Source organism: Megalops cyprinoides, chromosome 19, assembly GCF_013368585.1.
Source record: "Megalops cyprinoides isolate fMegCyp1 chromosome 19, fMegCyp1.pri, whole genome shotgun sequence".
NCBI lineage: Eukaryota > Metazoa > Chordata > Actinopteri > Elopiformes > Megalopidae > Megalops > Megalops cyprinoides.
In genome coordinates, this window is record NC_050601.1 from 11778784 (window position 1) to 11806760 (window position 27977).

The following is a 27977-nucleotide window of genomic DNA, read 5'->3' on the forward strand; positions in this document are numbered from 1 at the left end:
ATCTGGCGGAGACAATGATTTCACTGCAGTCACGAGACTGGGTCTTGGTCCAGACAGCATATTTTCCAGGAGCATTGACTACTACACCTGTTAAAATGCTTGATATCAAAATGATTTAAGAAAACATTAACAAATGAACACCATTCCAAAGTGAAACCAATGTTTCCTAAATTATTTTGTCTAACCTGACGCAATGCGTGTACCATCTGAAGAGAATGTGGGCCTTAAACCGTATGATCAAAGCACAAAATACAGGGAAGCATCAGTGGAAGGCACCTGCAATTCAGCTGTGTTAGACTGTTGGAAAACATTTATTTGTATGTCATGGTTATGGGCTGTATTGTAGAACAAGGTATACTATCTTTCTGCAGTCCATTGCTGTCCCATTTATAGCAGATATGCTTGTGTTTAGCTAGCTAGCAGTAATTTCACTGATATACATGTAACTGGCAGTACAATTTATGTTGTCCTTATGTCTTTATTTATAAGCCATTTCAACACACAGAAGGTTGAAGCTGCTATTTTAAAGACTTTCATGAATTTGTTAATGAAACTTAAGTTAAATGAGTTAAAAAGGCTTTAAGTTATGACTGTTTTAGTCTATAGCAAGCCACACCTGTGTGTGGTGCCATTTGTTTGTGGTTTGTCATCCCTGAATCCGAACTGGGTCTTACAAATGCTCCACCACACACTACAGGAGAAACATCAGACCAACATGTGATTGGCTGGATTTCAACTAATAATACAGAAAGTACCAAGCTGAAAGATATAAACGACATGTCTATATGAGCATAAATCAAAATAATTTAGCAGATGGCCCATATCTTTACTGGGCACCCACTTTATGATTTGTATAATTTGTTTGAATATTACTTATTGGTCCACATGAGAGGACATTTGAAGTGACTCCTTAGGGTTTGTGTGTGTGTATGTTTGTGTGTGTGTGTGTGTGTGTGTGTGTGTGTGAGAGAGAGAGAGAGAGAGAGAGGGAGGGGGGGGGGTACAAGAGCCAAACCTTGAGCCAGGAACATGCACATCTCTGAGCTGAGCCCACCCAGAGAGAGAGAGGATTTTTTTTCCCCAAAAAATGATTCTATTTGAGTTCCTCCAAATCACCACCTGAGGGTAGTATTGTATTTGGAGTAGTGAGTTTTACCAACTAAACTGCAATGGAGCAGGTAAGTGATTTATCAACATTAGGTAATGGGCTTTAGGTGGAATAGACTCTGCACTGTCTGCCCAGTTTTTGTTAAAATGTAGATAAAGTAACTAAACCTCCCACACTCAGATTTGGCATTAACCCATTACTGTTCTGCTGTGTTCTGTTGCACACAAAGAGCAATAGATCTTGTATAGTGCCTCTTTCTCAGCACTTGAATGACTCAGCAATTGTCAAAGGGGCTGTGAATTGTTGTGCAGAAAACCAACTCGGACACAATCTAAATGTGTTTATTTTGTGTTTCTTTTATTTTATTACATTTCACTTTGAAGTCACATGCCACATGACTTTGTTGGTACTGGCTTCCAAATAGATCACATGGTAGACAATAACATGGTACAAAATCACCTTTGTCACCAGTGTAGTGTGGTGCATAGGAGAAGGAATTGTAGCCTAAAAGATGCTGACTTGATTCCAAGGTGGGTTACTGCTGTTACCTGCGGACAAGGTACTTAACCTGAATTAAACCAGTAAATACCAGCTCTATAAATGGGTATCATGCAGAAAGTGTAAGTTTTGTTGCTCCAGATAAGAACATCTGCTAAGCATATGAAAATGAATTCAGTGATGTATTTCAATTCATTAAGTTGACAAGGCTATGCTTATTTGAGCATTTCTATTCATCAGTTTGGTCAGCTGTTCAAATTAAACATGTGGAATCATCTGTTTTTAAACAAGCTTCCCATTGCTTGTTTACTTGTGCTGCTTAATAATCTTGAAGCATGTTCTAATGTGCTTCTTAATAACCTGCAAGCATTATTATAGATTTTGCATGTGCTGCTGTGTTTCTCATATTTCTCTTTGCCCAGGCCACCATTCTCTGTTCAAGCTGAAATGTAAGTGGAGTTGTTGGTCCTCTTTTTTAAATACTCACTGTTTGAGTTCTCTGGATGTTTCTTGTGGTTAGTAACTCATCGACATCTAAATGGACCGTGTTCTCACTCCATTCATTTGCATAGACATTGTTCATATGAATTGTGTTATATTATGTTGTCACAGTCTGTCATGTTGTGAAGTATTGAATTTGTAAGGAGGCTTGCTGCATTGTGAGAGCTGCCTCTTAGGCCTAGCTGGATCCTAATGCAGTTTGTCTCTATTAATAAATAAATATCAACTCGAATATCTTTAATCATAGTTTAGGACATGGCCCAGCACAGGTAAGATTCAACAGGAAATATAGTCTTTGCTTTGTGTCTGCCAAAATGATTTTGAAAGGCTTGATTATCATCTTCATTTTGCATTCACGTCTTCCATCCTAAATAGTCTGGTCATTTACTCATTGCTCATTGCTGTTGAGTGGATGACATTAAAAATAGGACACTGTGATGCATTCATATTTATATAACGTGTTCCTACATATTGATTCCTTTTTGAACCTAAAGAAAACAGCAGATTCTACATCCCCATATTCTATTAATCCCTAAAAGTTAGTAAAAATTCTAACACATTTTAGTCAGTGACCTATGATGATGGTTAGTAGTGCATATCATCATATTATTAATGTGTTTCTCTGTGTATTATGTACAAGACAAGACAAACTATTGGGTTTAACCTTTGTGGGTCACATAACCCGCTTCACAAGGATATACTGTACCTGCAAAAACAAAAATGTTCCGTCTTTTTCACAGTTATGAATCATAGAATGAATTTTGAAATGCATCATGGGCATTCAATTACCTTTATATTCTGTGTATACTCTGTGTCAAGAGACAAAGAAAGCTCTTTAATAAATATAAATAATAAATATAAAAAAGATATCCAGTAAACTGGAAAAAAGACACAAAATGTGATTGTAATAAACACACTGGACACATATTGAAAATTTTGGCATAAGCTTTTGATATTTTTATTGATTTTTTTGATAATGTTTTCTTTTTAAATTTGATTAATTTGTTTGATTTTTCAGTGATTTTTGTGTTTTTTTTTAATCATTTTATCATTTTGAATGTTTATTTTTCCTATCTGCAATGGAGAAGATTTGAGCAGGTAAGTTAGCATTCACGTTCAAACTTTCATACTTTTAATAATATAGCTGTTTTTAAGTCTCATTTTTTCCACAAACTTTGTTAATTTTTTATTTTTCTTTACACGCTTCAAAAATATAAAAAAGATAAATAATAAACATTCCATTGAAATATATTTTATACAGTTCTTGATTTTTTTCTTTTTTTGAGTTCTGACATTTTTAAAATTTGAATCCAGCATCAGTCATCATAACATTAACTGCATTTATTCCAGTAACCATCTCTTTCTCTCTCTTATTCTCTTCCACTCTTGTTCCTTACAGGAAAGTGGTGTGATAGCATGATGAAGACTTTATGAGTACTCCCATTTTATGTTATCTTCAGTGTGTCTATGTACATATGACAATGCTATGCGCAGCCACAGGGCCTGTGTCATGTGTCATGTATATCTGATAATTTTACAGGATATACAGATACACACATTTACATCCCTGTGTCTGTATTATGTAAATAAATTGCACGTTCACTGAAATAAGACAGAGCATAGCGTTCAATCATTAGAAACTGTAGTTATTACTGTTATTATCATTATGAATATTTGTAGCGTATGGCACAATATTAACAGTAATGGCAGTAGCATTGTTAGTGCAGTGTGGTTTTCTTCAATTCTACTGTATTCAATAAAAATAATATAAGAAATAAATAAATGAATAACTAAAACGGAAAAATATGATGCACAAAATCCCATGATTAAAATAAAAAACATCACAGAAAATCTCAACAGAGCAGTTACTGATGGACTGTCCCGCATGGTAATTGACGGTTCCTGGTCCAAGACCGGTTCAGAACCTCAGCCAATGGGATGCAAAGGGATGCAATGCTTTGTTCAGCCACAAACACTGGAGTTGCTCACTGTCTGTCTTTGCCTTTGTCCTCTGTCTTTATATAATTGTATCAACACAATCACTGTTTGAGATTAAAGTGCCTTGTGTAACAGTGATGATACTGAACAGAGGGACATAGAGTATATGTCCTCATACCACACCATAGAGGAGGCAAGTTGATACAGAGAGAAATAGACAAACAAAAAACAGATATAGATAGATAGACAGAGAGAGAGAGAAAGAAAGAAAGACAGAAAGATGCAAAGACAGACAGACTGACTCAAAGAAAACACTCCCTTTGTTGCATTGTCAATGAAACTGTCTTTCTTTAACTGCATGGAATATCCATGCATGTCTGTTGACCTGTGACTCTTTATTTGGATCATCAGCATTTACTTATGTAAAAAATCCACATTGCATTTAGAAGTTGAAATAATTAGCCAGTGATTTTGTTTTGCAGTCACATGGTCAGCTGAATGTATGAGTGTATACAAAGACTTTCATTAAATGAATGAATGCATAGCTTTGTTTAAAACTGAGAGTGCCACTGTCAGTAAAGGTTAATATAGCATTAAATGAGGAAACAAAACTACTCTAAAATTAATGTAAAGAGATAATAATAATAACAGTAATTGTGAATGAACTATGAATTAAAACATGACACAGTTTTTGAAACCCATGGTTGAATTTGCATACTACTCTCCATTTTCCATCAGGAAAAAGAGAGGACAACAGAAAAGAAGAGTGAAAGAGAGAGTTACTTCCTTCTGACCATTCAGAAATAAGTTTTGTTTTCTTTTTTTCACGCATGCGTCATAATTCAACTTCAAACAATATGATAGAAAAACGCAAGAACAAGGGATGCAAAAGAGCTTCTTCCTCAAAAATAGTGAAGGAGGGAGGAAAAGAGAGAGGGATAGGAGGAGAGTTGTGGGCCTGGAGAGAGGGATGAGAATACACATTTGGAAGAAAGTGAGAGAAAGTGCAGCTGCAGTATCTGACTGCAGGTATTTACATTGCACTTTTCTGATATGTCTTGTATTTGATTTCAAGTAAAGGTATGCGAATGTTGCTGTCATTTCCACGGGAGGTTGTGCTTCATTCAAATACACGCTCACATGTCCTCCCTCAATGCTTGGCGCATTGCAGGCCTGTGTTGAGACAAAGTCCAGTACTGACAGTTCCGCAATGATGACAGTCACAGTCCTATGCAAAATACTGATGGACACACTCATGGGTCTATTTAAATGGGGTTTGGTGGCTCATAAAAAACGCTTCCAGACCTAAACACTAATACTTCCCTCATCAAAAATGTGGAGTAGGCTCTGAACGAATTATTGCTCTGATAGTTGAACCCTAGCCCCCCTCCCATCCATAAAATGAAACAGTCCATTTTTACACTGACTTGCGTCTCTGCGGGTTTTGTGGTCTCAGGAGGAGTGCGTTCCTCACACTTTGTCTTTCTTGCCTTCACACTGTCAATCTGTGTCCATCTCTATGTTTTCTCCATCTTGCTCCCCATCCCTCTCTCTCTCTCTCATCACACAATCTTTTTTTTTTATCTTTTGCTAGTTTAATATATATAGAACTATATATAGCCTTTGTATATATGTATATATGTCTATTTTTTGAGAATTCTTCCATCCACTTTGTAGCAAATATCATGCCATTACAGATGGGGGATAAAAGAGAAACAGATGCAGAGAAAAGGTAAGGTCAGAGATAATGCAAACACAGGATAATGACTCAGTGAATGATTATGGAAGCAAATTGTTCTGGGTGAAAGAAGTGGAGGTCAGTGAATCTGAGTTTCATCCTTTAGCTCCATACCTCCGATAAAAAAAAAGCTTGCATTATTTCCCATTTGTGTCTAAGTTTCTAAAAACAACATGGGAGAGCCTAGGCAACCGTACTGGCCATTACTAGGGAGAATGGAAGCTGCCTTTTTTACTGAGCAATACGAATTTCAGACTTAGTGCACCAAACTCCCTTGGCAGTCTATGAAACCTGTCCTCTTAAAATAGTCTTAAAACCTCTCATTGCATAGGTAGTTGCTTAGTTCAGTCCTTGCCCTAGTGTGACTCTCTTTCACAATAAAGATAGCCTTGAATATCCTCTAAAATGCCCCACATTTAAAGACAGATCATATCAAACACCAACACTTGTCCATTTAAATAATTATAAAGCTATTCTTTTGGGCCATGGTCTCATCATAAGTAAGCAAATGTGTAAGAAATGGCTTAACAGAAGTGTTGTGTTTTGATTCAGTCTTCTCTGTGACTGTGGTGATGCCAACACCAGTGTGCCAGGCCAGGGTCCCTGAGTGTGCTGTTACAGCCGAGTGGGTTCAGGTTTTTAACTGCGTTCTATTTGGTTGCTTTGGTCTCATTTCCAGAGGGTCTTACGGTCAAATCTCAGGTGGTATCTGCCATTGTAAACCTCATCGATGTGTTCAATATGTCGGAATTTCTCTTTAGAAACTTTTTTTTTTCTTTAATCTAATCAAGAGATGAAATGGTCCCACAACCAGTCCTCATCCAGAGCATAGGTTTCATCTGAACATGGGGGGGAACACTGTTATTAATGCTGAATGCTGCATTATAGTGCAGTGATTACATTTTCTCTGCATTGAGGGGGGCATGTCCCACACCTAAACCTACGTCCATCATCATCATTGAAGTGTAGGATGACCAAATGGATTTCGAATAAACTAATCTCTGATGCTAATCCCAGTTGCCATTCCCCAAAAATGAACTCTACAGCAACAACAGGGAATGCATCATTTTAAATCGCCTGAAATGACCAAATTCCATAAAGCTGCACCTAGCCTTGGTCTTGTACTTGAACTCAGCCTGCTTTTTACCCATACAGTGTGGCTGAGTATCTAATGGAAAACTGGTAGCAGACTGTAGAGGACTGGGCAAGGACACATATCCCATTGAAGGATGTGTGGTGTGACCAAATGACAAAGAATGACTACAGACAGACAGAGAGAGAGAGAGAGAGAGAGAGAGAGAGAGAGAGAGTGCTGAGGAAAAAAATAAGAAAAAATGTCAACTGACAAGTTGTTTTCATTTTGAGAGCCTTACAAATAGTTGAAACTTTAAATTAGGGGATACAAACAACATTTACAGAAAGAAAGAACCCTTTTAACTCTCCAAACATGAATCAATTAATCCAAAGCTCACATATTTCCTACCTTAATGTATAACTATTAAGAGAATCTGACCCTGAAATATATTTCAATTATTGATTTTTGTAACCCCTAAACAAGTGGCTCCAACAATCCAACAATAAGCAGCAAAACGGTACATTTCTGAACATGTGAATAAATCATCATTTTTGGCAAGAGAACTTAGTCATTGGCACTCTTGGACTAGAATAAATATATGAATAAATAAGCATGGTATTGGTAAGTACTGATATTCATTTAGTGCCCCTCATTTTGATTCTGGGCCCTCACTCTCACACGAGACAACTCTCCACTTTGATGCCTCCGACTGGAACGCATTTCCATCAGAAAGATTCCTGAATCAAAGCACTCAGACCTCTGGAAGTTGCCAGGTCTTATTTGTTAGCTAGGTTGAGACTTGCACACAAATGCATAGATGGTTCTGGGGACACTGGCTTGCCTGGCAAAAAGGTCATTGTGACTAGTTTTTCAACAGTCACCACATATCACTGGTTGAAAACACCATTAGAGTGGACATTTTAAAAGCAGAGTGATATTTTTGTAGAAAATGAAAATATAAATACATGAATTTGTTTAAAGTGGCATGTGTTTGCTCAGCCAGGCCCATGTCACAGTGGAGGGCACATTTCCACTATTGCACAATAGCCACACAGCACAAGAGAAGCCCAGCTGAGTCTGAGAAGGGAGGTCTCTCTCAAGGGATCCTGACAGTAACAGAATGGATGACAAAGATGACCCAACGTGCCACAAGAGCTCTGTCTCGAGGCATGGGAGGCTCACATCTCTCATCGCTGAATGAAGAACTCCGCAGAGCAATACCGTTTCCGGATGCCACGTGGTACAGCAGCGAAGAAACAGCGTGCATAGGATGTATAAGGATGTTCGTTAGCGCTTCTGGTATTTTAATACAGTATTTTAAAAAAGGAAAGCAACAGCCAACGGAGCTCGCAGAAGTCCTCAGAGAGAGATGCACCGCCTGCCCCCCAACAATGAAGTAATAAATGATCTATAAGATCCAAGGAATATATGTCAAGACACACTACTGTCAATGTTAGAAAATATATCACTTATTGCCACTTTCATACATGTCGTTTTCTGCATACATTTTAGAATATATTAGAAAATGAAATGAATTGTAAAATATATTCAGCAATATATGCCAATATCACATATATGACCATGGGAAAGATTGATATATTTTGTAATGAATGTCTTATCCATATGAAATAGTTTGATATTTGACGCCTCTGCCGCACCATGCTCATCAGTCTGTGAATGGGACAGCTGGGATAAAAAAAGACAAGGAAGGATTTGGATGGAACTTGAAGTGATTGGTTTTGTGACAAAACAAGAACTTGTTCAAATTTAGGGCTGCTACAATAACCTTCCAGTGGAGGAATGCAATCTACAGAGTGCCACTCTAGATAAAATATGACCCATGCCTGCTGTTCGCAATTAAGTGTTCAGTTGGTCATGCGAGAAATAATTTGGTTAAAGTCCTTTCTGCAAAACACAGTAACCTACTCAGGTGAAATTCCTAAAGGGGATGACGTTACTGTAAATGTGTAAAGGAACTGTGCATTGCTCATAGGAGCATCAGTACTGTGCAGTCCCCCAACACTGCCCTGCTCTGTAACCTAGGCCTGAACGGAACCCAGTGTGGCACCACCCACTGCTCCCAGAAAGGGGCTCCTGAACGGATGTTGACATTGATCTCACGGGTGAGGGATGTCTGTGGTGGAGCTGCAGTACTGGGACAGCATTTCTCAGTGAGTAATGGCGGGCGCATGACAGCGGACTTTGATATCCAGAGAGAGGTCAGGGGCAGTAGCCCTGCTCAGAACGGTTCCTTTTCACTTTGTGAAATTAAGACTTTGATTTAAAAAAAAAAAAAAATTAAAAAAAGTTTCAAAAACATTTTCACATTTTTGCTGTCGTCGATGTTGTTAATTGCTGAATGCATCTGGTCTACCATGATGAGCAATTAGTGCAATGGCACCTTTCTCTGAGCAGAAGCGCATGTGGCAACAACAACAGTTAAGCTCGTTAGAGTTAAAACAACACAGATATGCCTTCACCCTTCAGCAGACACCCAACACACCATGGCAATATGTTGTTTTTTGCCTGAGGACAACAGATCAGAACAGGTTGCCTCTCCATGAGCACTTCCAGATCCAGAATATTCTGACAGGTACCCTCAGAAGATTCATATTAAAGTGCTACGACCCTCTCATCATATTTCTGACTATTATTGCCAATACATATGCCTATTTGCTTTGTATTGAAAGAATTTCATTTTGGCGCTACAACCGCTGTTACCCTAACCTGGAAGGGCTCTTGGGGAAAAAAAAACCTCCTCTGATTTTCTGTATTCAGAACAATTCCTATAGACACAATTAAGTGACAATGATCATCTGGAGAGTTCAGCCGAGGCTATGTTTGTGAACGTGATAAGGAGACGGTGCTGAAAACTAGCCGCAGTAGAGCAGCAGAGGTGGGAGAAGAAAGAGTCCACGTAGTTGGAGAAGACGTAGCAGTAGTATTGTGAGAAAAATACTTGTTGGAGTAGTATTAGTAGCAGTAGTAGCAGGAGAAGTTCATAGCAGTGTCCATTTCTGGTAGATTGTATGGGTTTCGATCTTATATCTAAATAAACATAGTTCAACATGTATCTTGCAATCCTATATATTTTTTTCATTTATTGTTTTTTTTTATTCAAAAACAAAATATAGATCCTCTTTTAATATAATCCTGTTTTTGTCATAGTATTTCTTTTTTCATTTAGTTGCATATAACATAAATTCATTTGTTTTGTTTTTCCTTGATTTTGTTCTTTTTTTTTTTTTAGTTCCTGGCCCCCTCTATCTCAAGGTCAGGGCTTGCAGAAGTAAAGTCATGCAGAATAGTCATGCTGGTAAACAAAGTAATAAAAATGCATTTTCAGTTGTTTCATTTTTTTAAATTGTTTATCAAAGTGTCCACCTTTTCTGTTCTTCTTTGAGTTAGTCCTGTCCCTCTGGTGGTGCGACGCCCTTTAACGCTCCCCTTTACCAGAGCAGGAGAGGAGAGCTCTACACCCATTTCCATTGCCTTCGTTGTTTTCCTTAGTTTTCTCATTCTGCTCTTCTCTTTCTGTTCCCATGCTCCAGTTTTTTCCCCCATTTACTGCTATGATTACGCATTAAGATGCTACTTTAACTGCAGTGAAATATGTATGTATGTGCTGTTAAATATATGTCTATGCATGATTTAAATTGCACTCATCTCTCCCCCAATCCATTTCTCTTCTACTTTGTTCATCTTCTCCTTTCATGCCATGCAGTGCTGTACAGAGGAGGTTTAAATGCTGAAATGTTAAAGGGTAGAGAGAGAGAAAAGAAGCAACGTCGAGATTCTATGTTGTTTTTTTTTTCTGGCTGCCTTCCTCCTAACTGCTGTAGAACAGCAACACAGGAGATGACTCAAAACCTGAAGTTCTCTAATATCACTCAGTGTGTCATTTTTTTTCCCTAAAGTGGTCAATTTCACCACTTTTAGTACTTCGGGAAGGCAGGGGTTAAGTCTATCTCCAGGGTGGACAACTGTTGTCAAGGAAACAATTCTCTTTTGTGATCAGGGTTCCATTGGGGTCAGTCCCAGCAGTCATGGGAGCAGTCAGTCAGTGTTACACGGCGCATGGCTGTGTCACGTAAAGTCCGTACACGCATGAATAAGGGCAGGTTTGGGGTGCATGCACCACAGAGTTAGATTTTCCACAGTTGCATAAAATGTCAGTCTCACGTTTAATTTCCCCTCAATTTCCTTGGTTTAAAGGGTGTCGCAAGAGCCAAAACGCAGAAACCCAAATGCAGAACAACTGCCATGCGAGCCTCTGCATCTTTCACTGTCTCATCCCTTTTCACGTCAGCTGCTTTTCACTGACAATGTTCTGACAATGGAGATTCAGCTAGTTTTACAATTTTGCCGAGTTAGTCTCACAGGTTGGGCAGCAGGATGTTTGCATGTGAGGGAAAGAGAGAAAGAGAGAGAGAGGGGGAGACAGAGAGATTTTTCTTTATCCAGTGCATTGATCATCAATATAATGAGTTCCACTTGGATGGTCCATTTTAATTGTTAATGATCTATTGAGATGTGGGTAATCCATCAGCTGGATGACACTTTGCTCCTTTTTAAATTAATTTGTCTGATTTAGTGAGTTGATCAGTTTTTTTTTATTTACTGATGTGCACCTTTATTTGCATGGTAAAGACAGATGCAATTGGTAGGTTTGGATGACAAGGTTCACTGTTTTGTTGAACTGGAAAACGAAAAGTGGAGATAGTGTTGTTAGACTCCAAGTATTTGCCGATTAAGAGGTCTCATTTCTGTACCTGGGGCAGGTTACTTATACTTGTGTACTCTTATACTCTAGTCAGATGGATCGCAGCCACATTTAGCCAACTCCTGGCTCAGTGCTAGGTGGAGTAAGCTGTCCATTTATACCTTTGATAGGTCACTTTGACCAACAATATCATAGCTATCTGGATTCCTCAGATTTACGGGTCATTTCAGCTGGTCAGGTGGCTTCAGGAATGGTTTTCTCACAGTGCAAAAATCAAGAAACTAATTTGTTGTTTCAGAGATAGGCTCAAAATGCAGTCCCTTGCAGTCCCTTTAGGGTAACGTGTAAGGGAAGTTACAGGCTTGATGGAGTTTCTTCAATCACCTTTATGATGGGAGCAGGCAAGGTCCAAATTAAGCCCCTTAATAATTGACTGGAGAGACAGTTCCAGGGTGCTCCAGTACAACATCTAAAATGATTTGCATGGGAGAAGGTTGAATGGAGTGATGGGGTCCTGAACAATTTCAGTAACAGCTTTCAGTTGTCTGCATGAGGACAGTTAAGCAGTGACAGTAGTGTTATGCATATGCACTGGCTTGCAAGGACCGGGGTGCAAAAATATGTCTGATCAGTAGTTTGTGTCTTTGCCCTTGGTTTCTGTTATTTTGTCCTGAACCATAACACATTCCCCTTTTCCCTTTTCCACTAACTCATTCCAGATGGGTATCCTTATCTCAGGTGAAACTGAGAATATTTTTTTTTTTTGCTCCCAGAATGCACCAGGGAAGTCTCTTTGAAGAATCCCAGAGGTTCAGTAGCTTGATGTTGAAAGATTTTGCTGCACATCATTTTCCATGCATCTCATTCTGTCTTTTTTATATTTCTCTTTGTTATACTCCAGCCCATTACTTGTCCACTGGGGGAAAAGAAAAGTAGTTGAGGTCTCTCTCTCTTTCTCTCTCTCTCCACCTTTGTGGAAGGGGGTTGATTTCAAAAAGTGGAGGGCACCTTGGAACTAAAGATGTTAAATTGTACGGGTGGTGCAGTGAGTTGCTCTGTGTCAGTGTGTGCATCTTGCCAATCTGATGGGTTATGTGAAAGTCCGCCCCCCTGCCTGGAGGTGCTACAGTATGTCAGGAGAAATTCAATATCGTCAGTTGTGATGTTTCAGTGCTGTGAGCTCATTTGGCATTCTGCATATCAGTCCCTTGCTAAGTGTAATTCTGTGGATCAACTGCGGGTCAGTGGTGTTACAGCAAATGTCTGCCAGACGCTCGGCTCAGTCCAAAACATTTTTTCCACCGTATCAACGAGAAGCTCAGAATGTGACAATGTCCAATGGGCTGTCTTCAGAAGCAGGTGTGGCAGAAGTCTCATGAGGTTGCTTTGGTTATAACACAAAGATTCTGGCTTCTCTTTTCTTCAAGTCTTTTCTTCTTTTTGTCTTCTTCGCACTTTCTCTCTCTCTCTCTCTCTCTCTCTCCTTCCGTTTCTTGCACCCTCTTGTCATGGCAACATTCGTGATTTCAGCATGAATGGTGTCACTTTGTTTTCTTCTTTAGAGAAAAAGGGGATTTTAGAAACTCAACACTGGAAAACAAACAAAAAACAGGAGAGTGGTTAGGAGTGGTGTTGCATCAGAAAAACTAAAATGCTGAATTCAGAAAATATAGTTTGAGAAACTAAACCTGCCCACCCCCAAAACAGGGTATACTATAATACACTGTTTTTGTCATCATAGTGCCATTTATCAACAGTAATACCAGATACAGTAGCTAATTTTAAAACTACAGTATAATCAATATAATGATATCTTACTATAGTATACCACACACCATATCACAATTCAGGACAATACCGTAATCTGTCATAGTAAAGTATAACCAAAAACACTTAAACAGTCAAAGTAATTGTATTCCATGTTCAAAAACAATACTATACATGCAGATCACACAGAGAATATCAATGTGTGTATATATATACATACATATATATACACACATATTTATGGTGGGGTTTTAATTGGCTATTAATAAAGTATTAATTTATTTAATATAGAAGTAGAAAGGAATAGTTAGGACTGTCAATAAATAAATGTCCTACGCAATAATTAAGAAGTATATCATTGTAACCTGATGCTCCACTGGTATTGTACGTGTGTGTACTGTATGATGCTGTACATGTGTACATTTTTGTACTGTGTTTTCATTTAGAGTGTGAACAGACAAATTTTTACTAATGACAAAGCTACTATAGTGATTTTGTAGGTTTGACCTAATCTTTGCTCTTTTGTTTTTTTTTTTAATGCCAAGCTCATTAGAAAGGTTATTATTTATTTCCCTGTGCAATTATTAGTATATATACAGTACATATCCCCATCTTGATATAAAGATCTTGATAAAAGAATTTATGAAGTAATCCATTAATCTTGGTGTAAGGTCCTTCAAAAATAACAAGGTAAAGGTTAAAAGTAAGTCATGCCAATGGCTTTTAAAGTTATCAAACAGCACTCCACTTTGGTTGGAGGACATAAACAGGTAATATATTATTTTGTGTTACTATTTGTCCTGACTGGACAACCACGTTTATACGTACACTTCTTCGCTCTAAGTGTTTTTATTTAAGGGATACACAGATGTATATGTCCTGCTATTTGTTCTCATTAGAGAGCTTAACAGATATGTGTATACTTTTTTGGCACAATCTGGATCGCTACATGGATATAATGCTAACATCCTCCTCCAATGTAAACATTACAAAGAGAGAAAAATCCTGGTAAGAAAATGTAAGTGTCCTCTTCCTGCCAGTCCCTTCACTCATCTCATCCTTTGTTTGTCACATGATTAGCTTGCTGTAGGGATGAAGCTAAATCACCTAAGAGCCTGTTAAATTGGATCAAGGAAAATAGACAGAGGGCTGCCTGCTCGGTCCCATTAGTGAAAGGGAATTGACTGTAGACATTGACTTTAGGCATTGTCTTTGCTAAAGTAGTGGGTAGCCTTCAATGATGTTATTGTGTTTCATGAACATCATTCATGATGTTCTTCATGAACATCATCCATTCACTTAGAGCAATAAATAGTATGAATAGGTAAGAATAGAATTGGTTGTCAACAGAAAAAGCCATGATTAAAACCCACCATTACCTATGGACAAACCTGTCAGTACATGCACACAGAATTGTTACGTGCATGTGTACAGTACATTGCACTACTTTCCCGACACATATAAAGCACACATACAGATTTACATATACATGTTTACATAGCACACTCAAGTTACACCCACGCTCACACTCACTGGTGTAAATATTAACAATACTCATACATACAAACCTAGGGTTTAGTGCATAGAGTACTCTGTGAGCAGTACGCGATGGGAGCACGGAACGGAAATGATACATGAGACAAAACACGGAATAGAACACGCAACACAAAACATACAAACATACATTCTTACACTGAGAAGCCATCAGCTTCCTTTCTCCTTTCTTTTGTTCTTTTCATTCTTCCCCAAACTGTTCTCCATTTCATTGTTCTTTCTTCCTTTGTTGACAATCCTCTTTTTAATATATAGTTCCTACTTGTCCCCCAAAACATAAAATCTGTCCATCTTTCTTTCTTTTCATTCTTTTTTTGTTTTGTACTGTCCGTATCTATTCTTGTTTGTTGTTGTTTGCAATCCGTGTTAGGGAAGATTTCAATTTTTAATTTTTTGTTGTTTTCTTTCCCCCAAATTTTATTATTTTTATTTTTAATTTTATTAGAGGTTAGGGGGTTTTGGAAGCAGTAGAGTTAAATGTAAAGTACGAAGCAAAAAGGGAATAAGAAGAAGGAGCAAGATGGAAGAAAACGGAAAGAGATGGGGGGAGACAGAGCGGCAAAGACAAGACAAATAAAAATATAAACATTTACAAAATGTAAAAAAGGGGGATACAACCATAAATGATATGAAGAAAAAGAAAAAAAAAAAAACGAACCTTTTAAGGTCATATTGAAAGATATAAAATTTAAAATAGCTAGGGAGAGATGGGTACAATTATTGAGAATAAGAAAGCATTTAAAAACTCCCTCTTGTGTTTAAACAGACATTATATTGGAAGCACTAAGAAAGTGATGATATAGCAAATGTCATGAAAAGAGAAATTCCTGAGTTCTGATCAGGGATGGGACAGAAAAATATAAGAGGAGAGAGATGGGCCAGGAGATGTAATGAAAATCACCATAAGAAAACCACCTCTTAATCTGTACAGTAATATTGTTTGGGGACAGTTTTAGTTGATTTTGCATAGTGAAAATCATATTTTGGTCATTTGAGTCACTAATTCTTGCATCTACAGTGACCATTAATTGACTATACCAGTTCACTGCACCATTCAGACCTGGTTGCTGGTTTCATTTAAACACCCCTGGCTTATTGTTCCTATGCTTCATTGGTTCTCTCTATTGCTCCTTTCTCCCTTTTGATTTTTTCCAAGTATCCATTGCGGTCTTGACAGTGTGATGCCCTCGAACAGTGGTCTAAAGGCTTGCTTGTAGTCGTGTCCTCTAGTCTTCTAAAATTTTTATGGCTCTGAGCAGTTTTTAAACATGTCTAACTGTAGTATCTTTTGATCTATTTATGCTTCATAATTGAATCTTGTTGATCGACTTCTGTAATGATGTTCCTTAGAGATAAAAAATACAATGCCCTTCTATCTGACTGGAGATGTAGACCCAAATTCAAGTCCCAAGCCATTTCTTATTGGACTGGTCTTCAACTCTGAAGCCAGAATGTGTGTGTGTGTGTATATATTATATATACACACATATATATATATATATCACAAGACATGATATATAAGACAATGGACTAGACAAAGATCCTGCTACAATCAGAATATTTCCACTTCCCTCCTTTATGATAGCATACAACCCACAATAAACTCCCAACAGTCACAACAGCAACTTGAGCCGAGATTGCAACAATAGACTGTGAGAGTTTAAATTTAGATGAAACATTACGCTATATACTGAAGAATAATCATATACCACATATGGGCACAAGTTAGGTGCAGTGTTTTGGATATTCACATTTAGATATTTTATTGATTATGTTGGGCTAGATCATTTTGCATTTCCCTACCTCAGTCTGAAAATGACTGCATTGCACCAAATACTGTACCGGCACATTCCTTACTTTATGCTGCATGTGTACCTCAGCATAAACTTTACCATTATGTCACTTAACAACAGAGAACACCATCTTCCCCTTATGCCCGTACTCACTTTGGAAATGAACCTAAATGGTGTATTTCACTTGCAGTGGAAAATACACTATATTCATCATATGGATGAATGTTGCTTAAGACATGAGGATATACGGTATGCCCTGAATGACTGTGATGATGTAACGCAAAGAACATTTACCTGGTTATGCTACTTAATTGGACTGCAACACAATTATCTGTACACAAAAGTTAACAGAGATGCTCCTGCTATGCCTCTGCTATCTCAATGCAATCACTTTGCATTGTTACTGATTTTCAGTTTTTTTTTTTTTTTGCATTAAGTATCACAATATAAGCATAGAACAGGGTTGTGATTGTACTACCGTTGTCTATTCCTGCATCAGATCCTCAATCTATTGTTAAGATTCAGGTGGAATTATGAGTGCTACATTTAAACTTGAAGAGCCTCTTGGCTTTTTCCATATTTCAAGACATCTCCAGGAAAGGGAAGACAGAGTATGAGAGATGGATAGAATGTGAGAAAGAAAAGAGTGCGCAAAAGGACAGAGATGGGGAATGCAGCTTGTAGGGTACTAAGTAGCGAAACACATGGAGAGGAAGGAAGGAAGAATTTTTTTTTTTTCTGTTTTAGCATTAATTCACAGTTACTGCTTCATTTTGCATATATCTGATAAGCACTGGGCTTTCAGAATAGTTCTCTGTGAAAAAAAAGATGAAAAAGGACAAATCATAAAATAATCGTATTAATTATTGTAATAACTCAGGAAAAAAGAAAAGGTAATTAGAACAAAGTCTTAAACAGTCTCCCACTACTTTCCCCGCCCTGGCCCTTTAAAAAATAACACTCTCCCAAAGACCCCACCCACTTACAGTAATAAAGGCCCCTCCCATCCCACAGGCCATTGGCATGCAGACCTAAAGCCCCACCTCTTATATCAGTCAGGAACATAATGGTAGCAAATCACCTGTCCATTTTTTCAAGCATGCAATCAGCCAGTATGTATATATAAATATATACATACACATATGTACATAGATATACATATACCTTTAGATAAAATTAGTTGTCTTATCAAAACATACTCATTGATTATAATATAGATAATACAGACATATTCATTTCTTATTGCTCGCAATGGAAACCCATGCATGTAGAAATAACAAACGCAAGTCGAAAACTATACATGTCATTTAGACCAATTTTGGTCAAATCCAAAGCATCCTCATTCAGTACAAACACATGGAGAGAAGGGGGACTGGGAGGGGAGGGGAGGGATGTAGGAAAACAGATCAGAGAGACAGCAAAAGAGAGAGATTCGATTTCGGGTGGGTAGGTCCTTAAGGGCAAAGTACTGGGATTGCAATGGACACCCCCCAGACCTTTCCCCTTTCTCCACACCCTGTCCCTTCACTCCCACCTCCTACACTGTACATGTATAAAAATGGATTCTTTTAAATTACTTTTAGATAAGCTCATGTAGACAGATATGTACATTTCACATAAGTATATAACACCCACTAAAAAGGAATGAGCATTGCTCTGTAGGTCTAGTTAGTTAAGTCTCTTTCGATGTACAGTATTTCTTATTTTCATCACAACCTGCCAAAATTTCTTATTGGCTTTTACTTTGGAAATGATATGGATCTGAATTTCAAAAATCCTGAGCTATTTTTTTTTTTTGCTAAAGTAATTGAGCAAAGTTGCCTCCTCTGTCAGAAAGACCCATATGGACCACCTTAACCTTCACCTGTGTGAGAGAGTATTGCTTTGGGTACTGCATGATTTCTCATCCATTTCAGTTTAGATTCCCTCTCATGAATTAGTCAAAAAAGCTACTGGTGTTGCACGTTTGATGGTAAATGTAATCTAAAATATATCAGAATTCAGACATATATATGGAAAAATACTAATATTAAACAACGAAATACTGGCGTATTTGACCAATATAAACAGAAAATAAAAATATCATTGAACATTGGTATGGACAAAATGGTTAAATTTGACATCAATGTCACCTATTTTTGTATTCAGTATAGTAGTAGTTTATTAGTTAGTGTTATTAGTTATTTAATATCAGTATTTTCTCTAACGTGACATGTCAAACAACCAGTCTGAGACCACTGAGAGAGGGGGATTAAACAAACTCTTCAGTTTAGCCAAGTACATACAGACATCTATCAATTCATTAAGGGTCTTTTTGTATATAATCAAAGACTGGTATTAGGAAATATTTCTAATAATGATGGTTTAAGATGGCTGTAAAATGGAGCTGCAATATTTCAAACAGGCTGAGGTACAGGTCTAAATGATATTCAGCCATCTCTGCATTCTGCATATGGCTCTCAGCACAGCAAGCCTTGCTGGCCCAGCCCCTGGGTTTCCTCCAGCTAGGTCTTTATTGATTGTATTCACCCCTCACTGGAACAAATTACAGCTTTTTCATAAGGTCTTGTATGGATCCAGCATTTAATCATTCAATTATTTGAGGAGAATGCAACCTTACTCAATCAATTTTCATTTTGCTCTCTTTTTTTGGTGAGGGAGGAGGAGAGGAAGGGAATGAAAAGAGGGGCCAAAGGGGACCTCTGGCAAGAACTAAATAGTAATAAATCAATAAAATAAATATGTTAAAATCCCTACGGACTAATACAGATGTATAAATAGAGAACAAATACTGCTAAAACCAACAGCAAGTACATATATGTATATATTCAATATGTATGAGAAAGAAAAAGGAAAAGATTAATTAGAAAAATAAATAACTTATTCTGCAAATTAATTCATCAATAAAAAAGTTAGCTCCTTAATAAGAGTAACCACGCACATAATTATAACAATACGGGTATAAAAATAGGTTCATATTGTTATAGTATTACTGTCCTATTTTCACGAAAATCATAGAAAAGGAACTAAAGCAACTTCTAATCCCTCCTTTCTGTTCTCCTTCCACCCTCTCTAGTGGGGGAGATTCTTTCTTTCTCTTTTTCTTTCTTTTCTTCATTTAAAGAGCAGCAAAAAAAGAAAAGAATAGGTTGATTGCATATTGAGTCGGCACATGGCATCTCAAGTCAAAAAAATATATTGATACGGTAGACGCATATCTGCATATGTTTTAACAAACATACAGCAGATATACACCTACAGTATATCTCTAATGTATTACATATACATAAATATGAATACACAAACACTGCCTGTTTATATATTTGTATATGTCTCTTTTTTCATTTCCTGTCATCTTTTCTTCGTCTATCGACCGTTGTCAGTCCAACATCCATTCATCGATCCCCCTTTTAGTTTCAAGTGAAGATCGTCGTCCCAGAAGAAAGAAGGGATGGAGAGGAAGGGGGGGTGGGGGGTGGGGGAATAAAAAGGAAACAACAAAAGGGAAAACAAAACAGAGAACTAAAAATCCACTGCATCTAAATGATAAGAAGTATAGTAATAATAATAATAATAATAATAATAATAATAATAATAATAATGACAATAAAAAACAAATCCCAACCAAATCTGAACAAGCACTTGCATACATGAATTAAACTCACTTTACATTAAGTAGCATTACTAATCAGAACCAGGGAGAGGGAAAGCGGGGATTGGGTTTTAGGGAAACAGTAGAGATTGATATGTATGCATATTAATGACGAACTACATTTAGAAAAAAAGAAATTCTTTTTTTTTATCATGCACCTGGACAAGGGGGCAGGGTGAGTGAGGAGTAGTATTGGCTTTTGATTCACTGGCTCCCCCCACCCCCTTTCCTGTCCCCTTCTAGCCTATTCTCGGTTCCTTAAGTCTTTGCATGTCAGTTGAATGGCTGAGTGAGTGTCATTAGCCCAAATGCATTCCTTGATACAGAAAAAAAGGTAAAGATGGACTTTATAGAGTCCTCTCTCTTTGCCACCTCTCCCCCCGAAAAAAAAATGAAAAGAAAAAAAAAATGTTGAAAGAATCATGAGTTCAATACCCGGCTACCCTTCCTTGTCGTCTTCACCCCCACCCCTTTAAAAAAATAGGTAATTAATTTTTCATTCTTCTCCACGGCTTCTTCGTTGCTAGTGAGTTGTTCACTTTGATATTCAACGTCATCCACATGGTCTTATGATGCCACTGCATTGGTTTAAGAGTCTGAGTATTGCGCAAAAGCTTCCACGAATCTTTCTCTGAATACAGGTAATAATATTAATAATGATAATGATAATAATAATTATGCTTGAATGCCCTTTTAAAATGTATGCTTCATTTTTTGCCTTATAAATTGAATTTTCATATGTAAAGCACAACGTGTGTATGTATGTGTGTATATTATATATGTATATGCACTGTACACACAAACTTATTAAACTGTCATTGTGATGGTTAGTAAATGTGTCACAGGTTTTGAATTAGTGGCAGCTACTACAAGCCATTATAAAGCTAGTTTCACTGGTGCAGAAGTCTGTCATTCTTAAGCCAGCCTTAGCATTTTTTTCAATACAGCTATATTTATTTCAAATATTTCATTGTCTTGTTATATCGGAACGCTGTAAATTTTCTTTTTTGTTTTTTTTTTCTTTCTTTTTCTGCATTTGCAAATGCATGCAGAATTAATTTTGTTTTTCAGCTGTCATCTGGTAAGCGAATCACTGAGTCTATATGATACCAGTATAAAGTGATTCATTTTGCAGACAGAAGTGAGCTGTTGGTTGTGGTTTAGAGACTCAAAAAGAGAAGGTCAAATGAAGATCATTTTCAAATGTATCAATTTTTTGCCAGTGAGACAACCTTTTACAACTGTCCTATAATAATTTAAATCACTGTTATACTTAGGCCACCAATCCAAAATCAGTCTGAGTTAATTTATTTTAATACAATATATGCACATGCATAAATAATGTGGGGAAAAATGACTACAGCTATAACTGTATGTAGACTTGAAATCCTTGAAAGTGAAAATAAGTTTTTGTCCTTCATGACATTTCTCCCACCTAAAAATGGTTATCAACAACAAATGTGTGTGTTTATATTTACTCTTAATTATATTTTTGATTTACCAATCCATAAACTACACTGCAACACAATGTTGCTGTCATTCTGTAATCATTTTATCATGCTGTCACAACGTCATAATGATGCTGAGAAAATGATACATGATAGTTGGGTGCCCTTTTTCTTAATCAAAATAAATGTCAAAGTATTGGTGCCATATTCAAAACTTAACAGGACAGGAAAGGTCTGCTCTGATTATTTTCCCAATTTAGAATGTAACACCTAACTGCTCACACATTTTTCCCTTTGGCAAAAATGTCTACATCACACTGTGCACATATTTGAATGTGTGCATAACATAGTCATCAACGAATTACTGTTCCTATTTAAAGCTACATGTCAAAGTATTGATTTTCTAGTGTAGTTATTTGCTCTACTTTCCTTTTTTTTGTAGGAGCTCCTGGCCCCTAATTCATATAGATATATTCATTTCAGAAAATTAATGTACCCCCCCCCCCCCACCCCCACCCCCATACACACACCTGCATGTTTGTAAGATTTAACACCCCCAAACCCCATGAGATCACAAACTGTCTCTACATTCATTATCATTATCATTATTATCATTATCATGAGTTACAGCATATTACTACGGTTTAGGCAATGCCCTGTTTTTATTTTTCTGTGTCAATGGCTGCTTTGTTGATGCCTTCCGCCGCTACAAAATGGAAGGGATGGGGGAGCGGCAGCGACGCAGTGGCCCGGGGGATTCGTAGGGTTCGTATGGTGAGTTGGTGATGGGAGTGAGGCGCATGGTTGTCCCTGTCATTCCCGAAATGTTATTCAGGCTGCGGGATTTCTCATAGCCTGTCGCTATCGGCGACCGGCGGCCAGCGAGGAGTCAAGGTCAGAGCCATTACCAGTTGCGTTTGGGCATCACAACGCCAATTGTTAGATGTTCGGGAAGGTGGGCATTTTGTTTTGTTGGTGTTTTTTTTTTTTTTTATTAAGTTTATCATAGAGAGCCCATATGAAGGTGGCATTGGAGATATTGACATGTTGGTTTGTGGTGTATTAATGAATAATAATAATGAATAATTAAGTGGACGTGATCCATTGTTCATTTTGGTTTACCACAAGAGGATTAAATATTTGTTATTGGAAGATTATTTCCAGTAGTTTTTAGTGTAAGGATTTGTGAAAGTCAAATACGATATGAATGGGATAATATTTTGAAGAGTCAGAATTACATTGGAGCGATGGATTAAAGTGATGTTTATGCGTGAGAGGAAGGAAACAGAAAGCATTTAAATTGAGGTCAAAATAATTTTAACAAAACAGGTAAAAAAAAAAGAATAACAAAATATATAAAATGAAAGTAGAATGGGGGACAGACAAAGACAGACAAACAGACAGAGACAAGACAGGACAAAACAGGAAAATGAGAGTTATGAATTATGTCATTCAGTTTTTGCCATATCAGTAAAGACATTTTATCTTCCTTGTAGCCAAGTATACATGAGATAGTTCAAACATTTTCACCAGCTGAATAAAACACCTGAAGTTTCTCCTTTGTGAAGAGCTTTGTGAGGTTTTTCTGTAGCAGTAGCAGATGCTGAAAAGCTCCTGTATCTAATAATCAGGTTACTCAAAACTCAGGTGTTTTATACAATTTGATAATGAGCAGTTTGGTTTTAGAGACAGCGACAGAAGCAGCAAAAACAGAAAGCTTAAACTTCACTGACCGTGTTACTTTTTGGACAAAGTGAAGTTGTCAAAGTTTTATGCATCATGAACAATTACTCTATCCTTTAGCATACCATACATTTTATGGTAATGTTCCTTTGAATATTTCATTTTATTAGTGGTGGAGCAGATGCCCTTATTATGGGCAACTTGCATGGCTCATTTTTTCCTCCATGTCATCCATGCATTCAGATGGGTATTTGCCAGACCCGGCTCAAGAGGGAAAGATTGAAGCCCTCAGTCTTCTGGCTATCTGTCCATTGTCCCTCTCACAGTGTCCTTATCCTTTCTGTTTATCATTTGTTAAAAAGTACTTGTTAGAAAAGGACAAAACCATCGAAAATATATCCACTTAGAAAAATACAGTAGGACTCTTTTGTTGATTGAGTTGCTGGTATTGATGATGAGTCACTTATAGTGGTATGTTAAATGAATCATGTAACTGTTGACCCTTCACAGAGTCAATGTGCTGGATATTGGTTAGTGAGGCCATGATCTGAATCACATTGTCAGATCACAGTAGCTAAAAAACACACAGTACACTTTGAATAAATAGGGACCTTATTGCAAAATGTGGCTGACATTTCTTGGATTTGTATCCTACGTAAAAATACAGTTCTTGCTTGTACTGAAACACCCATCATATCTCTGGATATTTACAGCACTTCCGTAGCACTGCTACAGTCCCATATCAGACCTGGCTGATAATATATTTGTATTTGTGTGGAGCTATAGGAAGACCAATAGATTAACTGAATAATATTAGACAGATTTGACTGCTAGTAATATTTTCTTACATTGAGGGTATAGTATGTTCCAAATGTATCTTGTGGTTGTAAACTATGACAGCTTCACAAGTCCAAGTATCAGTGGCTGCCTATTTCCCACATTCAGTCCTGGCTCCTCTGTGATAACTGTCCTCCATCTGAACTTAGTAATCAGGCACCAGAAGCTGGGAATCTGACATGGGGAGTCGGGACCACAGGCCTAATTCAACTTAGAACTTTACTTTAAAGCCTTTAAAGAATTAAAATGCACAGTCTGTCATGAGTACATTTATGTCCCTTATTGTACTGTACACATCATTACCCAAAAAGCACTGTGGTCAGGCAGACTACACTGCAGCACAGTCCACTAGCATAAACGCTGCAATTATTTAACAATTAAAGACCCTTCTCCTGCAGAAGCACATTAGTAAAAGGGAAACACTCAAACATAATGGCCCTTCAGCATCTGGGTGTGCTGTGCAGACCTCCCCCCCCCCCCCCCCCCCCCCCCTTAACTGTATGAAACACAAGCAGGTGACTTCCAGTGGAAGTGTTTGAGTTACTGCTTTCTTCCCTGACCCAGGGAAAGTTTTTGGGTGTTATCATTTTTTTGCTGCTCACTGTTTCACACATTCACTTAAAACTGACCCTGCTTCCCTCTCTCCCCATTTTTAGTGTTGTAATGAAGCTGAGATTAGCCGGCCTCATAAAGAGGAGCATGTCTTTGAAAGGAATGAATGAGGGAGAGTAGGCAGCCCCCCTCTTGTGATCAGCGTATTCTGAACTATATATGAACTGAACCCCCTTTAAAAAGGACGTGGGAGAGGTAGGTACCCCCACACAAAGAGCAACACACTTGGAGAAAAAGAACAAAAAGAGAACAGAGAAGAGACTGATATTCCTTTCTGTCAGTCACAGAACCCCAGTCCGCCATAAAACCTCTCCTCTACTTTTCACATTTAGCCTCATCACTATACACTGCTTACGCTGGCACACTGCAGCATCACAGTGGCCACTCAGACACACTGCTTTGCGCAAAAGAAGCTTGCTGTGTAGTATCAAAGCGATTTAGCCACTTCCCTCAAGCCCGGCCCATTCTGCCACTGCCCCTTGTGACACACGTTCCCATGACAACGTGTATCCCCCCCCCCCCCCCCCCCCCCCCATTATTCCATTCTAGGTCTCATTCCATCATAGGCAGCAATACGTTTGCCATCGGGAACAATTTCCAATGCAGGTGCAGAAAAAGGGTTGGTTCTATAATGCAGACTCTTGTTTCATCACTATAAATAATCCAGTAGTTTGCAGTTCTTTGCAAAACATGAAATCACACAAAGCAAGTGTGAGTAGGTCTGCAGTGCTTGTGCAGGATTGATTTGAATCAATATTTTCCCAGAGTGCATTCTGTGCAATACATTTTGCTTGCACAAGTCTTACATGTCAAACAGTAATGATGGGATTCTGAGGTTTATTGAGCACTAGTAAATGCTCTTTTATTTTAACACTGTGAAGCTGAATTATATGCAAATGCTGGATGACACTTTGCAGCTGTAGATATGAAAACAGATGTAACCTTGTTTTCATATAGCCCAGTCTGCTAGTTCTACCTGAACAAAAGCCCTTGAACCCCGCCCCCACAGTTTCATCGGTACTCTAGTAGGGAAGTTAATTCCTTTTCATAACACACAGCAAAGCTTCTCTGGGTTCTCTCTCTCTCTCAGCAGTATACGCATCATGCAACATGCACATCAAAGGGAATGACGGGGGAGAGAGAGATAGAGAGAGAGAGAGAGAGAGAGAAAGAGACGCACACACAAACAACTCACAAAAGGGAGAGAAATAAAAGCAATCAAACCAAAATTCTCTACAGAAATAAAGAAAAATTCTGTAGCAAAGAGAAACGATAGGTTAAAAAAACTTACAAAGGACCTACAACCACATTGTCTGCTTTTACAGAAATGAAACTTCTAATCTTGTTGAATATGTAACAGATACCTTCCAAAATGATAGACAGTCAGGTTGATCCTATGTATGGATGCTTTTTGGTTATCCTTCCAGGGATGAAACAGAACAGTGTATGTACAATGAGGACAGATCGCTGTGTGGACATATGGTGCTCTGGATGGTGTGGATGTATTGCCCTGGGGTTTTGCCATTTCAATTCTAATGTTAGTCACATAGTGATGGCAGTGCTATTAACCACAGATGAGCCTAGCCTCACTGCCAATATAGCAATGAAATAAGTGGAAGGAGCCTAAAGATCCTTTTTCTGTTGCGCTGACTCAGACGGCCACGCTGTCAGTACTCTGATAAAGCTGATACCTTCAACCCTGCCCCTTCCTTTAATTGAGTGCCTCTTGACTTCTCCAAGCAAATAAAAGGCAGCTTAAACACAATTAAGTTAATGCACCAGTTGAGGGAAAAATCCAACACGTTCAATACCTCTACTGCCACACACTTTTGTGCTCAGATCCTTGTGATAAGGCCAGTAATTCACCTCCTACAAAAGACTATATGCTTTCTCAGTGGAGACCAACAAGGATTGCAGTGTCCTTGCTTAATGCAAAAATAACAGCATATGATGTGTTTTAATGGAGCATCTGATTTAAATCAATGCCCAAATCATCCCGTCTAATCAAACTGGCATCCAAAACTAAAAAATTCAGGGGTATTCAATTTAACTGCTTTGCACCATTTATAGCTTAGTCATCAACAATTCATAGTTTACATCTACATCTACAATTCAAACTAAAAATCTACAGTTCATACTTTAGAGTTGCTGCTCAATTCACTCCTTTCAGTTTGCAGCCTGTTATTATGCTATAACTTAAAAAAAACATGGGTATTATTTAAGGAGTCAGCAGGTGTTTCTGGGGAACAGCATACTATTTATAGCTACATTATACTGTAAGTTCCAACACCCCATTCATAACAGTCTGAAATCTTTAAGAAAATATTTCATTCAGGATAAGTATATTAATAATGTTCAAATATTCTTTAAGTGAAACTTAAAGAGTTACTATAATGACTATCCATATTGATGTCATATGAAAACAGCTTTTGAAAAATATGTGTGTATTACACTGTGCTAACTAGTTAGCAAGATACTGTATCTTTTGGGAAATGGGAGAACTGATATGCTGGCAAAATCACAATTTAGAATTATGGTTCAATCCAGATTGATTCAGCAATTAAGGTTTTATTCCCATTTCAATTTACAGCCGTGGTAATATCTCAACATGGTATGCTTATCATGAAATACAATGCATAACTTTAAAGATTTTTCTAAGATTTGTGTTGGATGGGTTAACAGTCAATAGGAAATCAAGGCAAATGCTACTCATCATTTTCACAGTCGGAGGTGCGTTGTTGGGCTAGCTATGTCCGCATTAGTAAGAAGGTGAAGACCTTAGGCGAATGTGATACAGGCATTATGTGGCTCCATGCTGTTCCAGCTTTGCACGGCAGCTCATATTCACATGGCTGTTAGCACAGCAATTACATTGAATGCCCCCCTTCATGTCATTGAGATGTCCCATGAATATTCATTTATATGGACTAAATTTAGGTATAAAATTGGGTGGAAGTGGTCTAGTGGGAACAGACTAAATTAAACACACAAAAAATCCATCCCGGTGGAACATTCAACCTCAATTTTTCATTCTACAGGTCAATGTCATG

General features: G+C 37.8%; 1 protein-coding gene across 5 annotated transcripts in view; it reads right to left on the reverse strand.

Annotated features, from left to right (window-relative positions):
* Positions 1-11601: 11601 nt before the first annotated feature.
* Positions 11602-27977, reverse strand: part of kcnc3a (potassium voltage-gated channel, Shaw-related subfamily, member 3a) — a 59408-nt gene continuing 43032 nt past the window's right edge. Inside the window, exon 4 of one of the 5 annotated variants that reach the window (XM_036553465.1) lies at positions 11602-13171. In XM_036553465.1, the coding sequence (XP_036409358.1) occupies positions 13158-13171 (14 nt within the window). In that variant the 3' untranslated portion in view covers positions 11602-13157. Of the gene's footprint in view, positions 13172-17109; positions 17510-19675; positions 20103-22354; positions 22657-27977 lie in introns of those variants that run through there. The other 4 variants (XM_036553463.1, XM_036553464.1, XM_036553461.1 and 1 more) reach the window with 4 other exon arrangements.